The 1,638-nt window shown below is 36.4% G+C and overlaps 1 protein-coding gene across 1 annotated transcript in view; it reads left to right on the forward strand.

Annotated features, from left to right (window-relative positions):
• Positions 1-718, forward strand: part of LOC108795864 (SITS-binding protein-like) — a 23,039-nt gene extending 22,321 nt beyond the window's left edge. The window contains 1 exon segment of the mRNA XM_018567179.1: positions 455-718. Coding sequence (XP_018422681.1) covers positions 455-628 — 174 coding nt within the window. The 3' untranslated portion in view covers positions 629-718.
• The last annotated feature ends 920 nt before the right edge of the window (positions 719-1,638 follow it).

The raw sequence follows: 1,638 nt of genomic DNA on the forward strand, positions 1-1,638 counted from the left end.
TATATATATATCTATATATATATATACAGATATATATCTATATCTATATATATATATATACAGATATAGATATTTACAGAAACTAATATTTACATTTCCAAGGTCTAGTGGTGTAATCTTCCTTCCTCTTTGCCATGCTTTTCACGGTTTTATGTGCTCAGTGAACTCTGGTGATTAAGTTCCCTGTAATGTCATTACCCATACTGTATTTGGACAATGGCAGGAAATTTTCCCATTGCTGAAATAAGCTTTGAGCAGAGAGGTAGGGGGGTGCTCGGAAAGGAAGCACTGGTGATTGGGCATTTAATCAATAATAAAGTTACATTTTCAATGTTTTGAGAGGTATTTCTGCTAAGATAAAACCTAGTCATTGCAGAAAAATGATGTGGGTGAATCTGCACTTTTCCAAGATTAAAATTCAACTCTGAACGAAAATCACTATTTTCGCTTTCAGATGCTGATTGCACCAATCACGGAAAAAGGTCACTTCCACCGAGATATCTACCTTCCTGGAAAGGATTACAGATGGATGGACACCAATACGTCACAGGTCTTTGATGGAGGAACCATCCTACAAAACTATAGCTGTGGCCTGCAGGAAATTCCAGTTTTTATAAAGAAAATCTAATATATGCAAAACTGTTACAGGTACCAACCGCCATTAGATTTTGTTTGCCAGTACAAGTGATTTGAAGCATGTTTTCCATAATGGGTAAAGTATGTGACACAAATGATCACAGCTGATTACTTCATGTCACCAGAACTGAATAAAACTAGACGCCAGGTTCAAAAGGTTTAACTGATGCCCAATTTACCTTCATAGTGATCATTAAACAATTGGTAGTTGTTCTTCCCCAAGTCAATAGATGCAGGAAAGTTTAGAGGTGACGTCAGTGATGGACCCTGTGCAGTATAGATAGTGGGGGAGTATGGGGCAGAATTGCTGACTTCCCCTTCCAATTTAAGGCTCCATGGCCATTGGTTGATAGAAGAGCATGCCTTCCTATCAGGGTGCTACCTGCCATTACCTATCTTCACTAACTGTAATACTGCCTTATATCTATGTAGCTCTGCAAAGCCTCTAGTACCTGCAATATTCTGACATAATACCTTTAACTGGATAATAAAGTAGATCAAATTGTCAAGCTTTTGGGAACAAATGGAATGGTACATGGTAGCTATATATGAAGATGGGTCTTAAGGTGTCTCAGGACCTTTCCCATGTAATCTATTCAATTAAACCAAAAAAGGTGTCACTTTAATTCTACACTTCCCCATTTATGAAACTATCAAGAAATCTAGCCTCTAGGTCATATTGGATCTAACCTGAAAATAAACAGATCATATTGATCATGTAGCTATGAATGTTCAATGGCAAGAGCTACCTGCGAATATTGGCCACACCACAAAGATTGTATTTTAAAAAGATGAAAAATACATTTATTACGCACTTCATGATACAATACAAATGCACAACAAATAAATAATAAAAAATAGAAACCCCTCACCCCAAAAAGAAATAATACACCTGTCTCTATATGAAGTTATGATCCATCTCTATATGAAGTTATGAATTATAAAATTATTTACTGACCCAGCTCGGTTTCATCCAGGGCTCTATTTTGATGGATAACATCA

The sequence above is a fragment of the Nanorana parkeri genome, unplaced genomic scaffold (assembly GCF_000935625.1).
Source record: "Nanorana parkeri isolate BGI_ZX_2015 unplaced genomic scaffold, ASM93562v1 scaffold1017, whole genome shotgun sequence".
NCBI lineage: Eukaryota > Metazoa > Chordata > Amphibia > Anura > Dicroglossidae > Nanorana > Nanorana parkeri.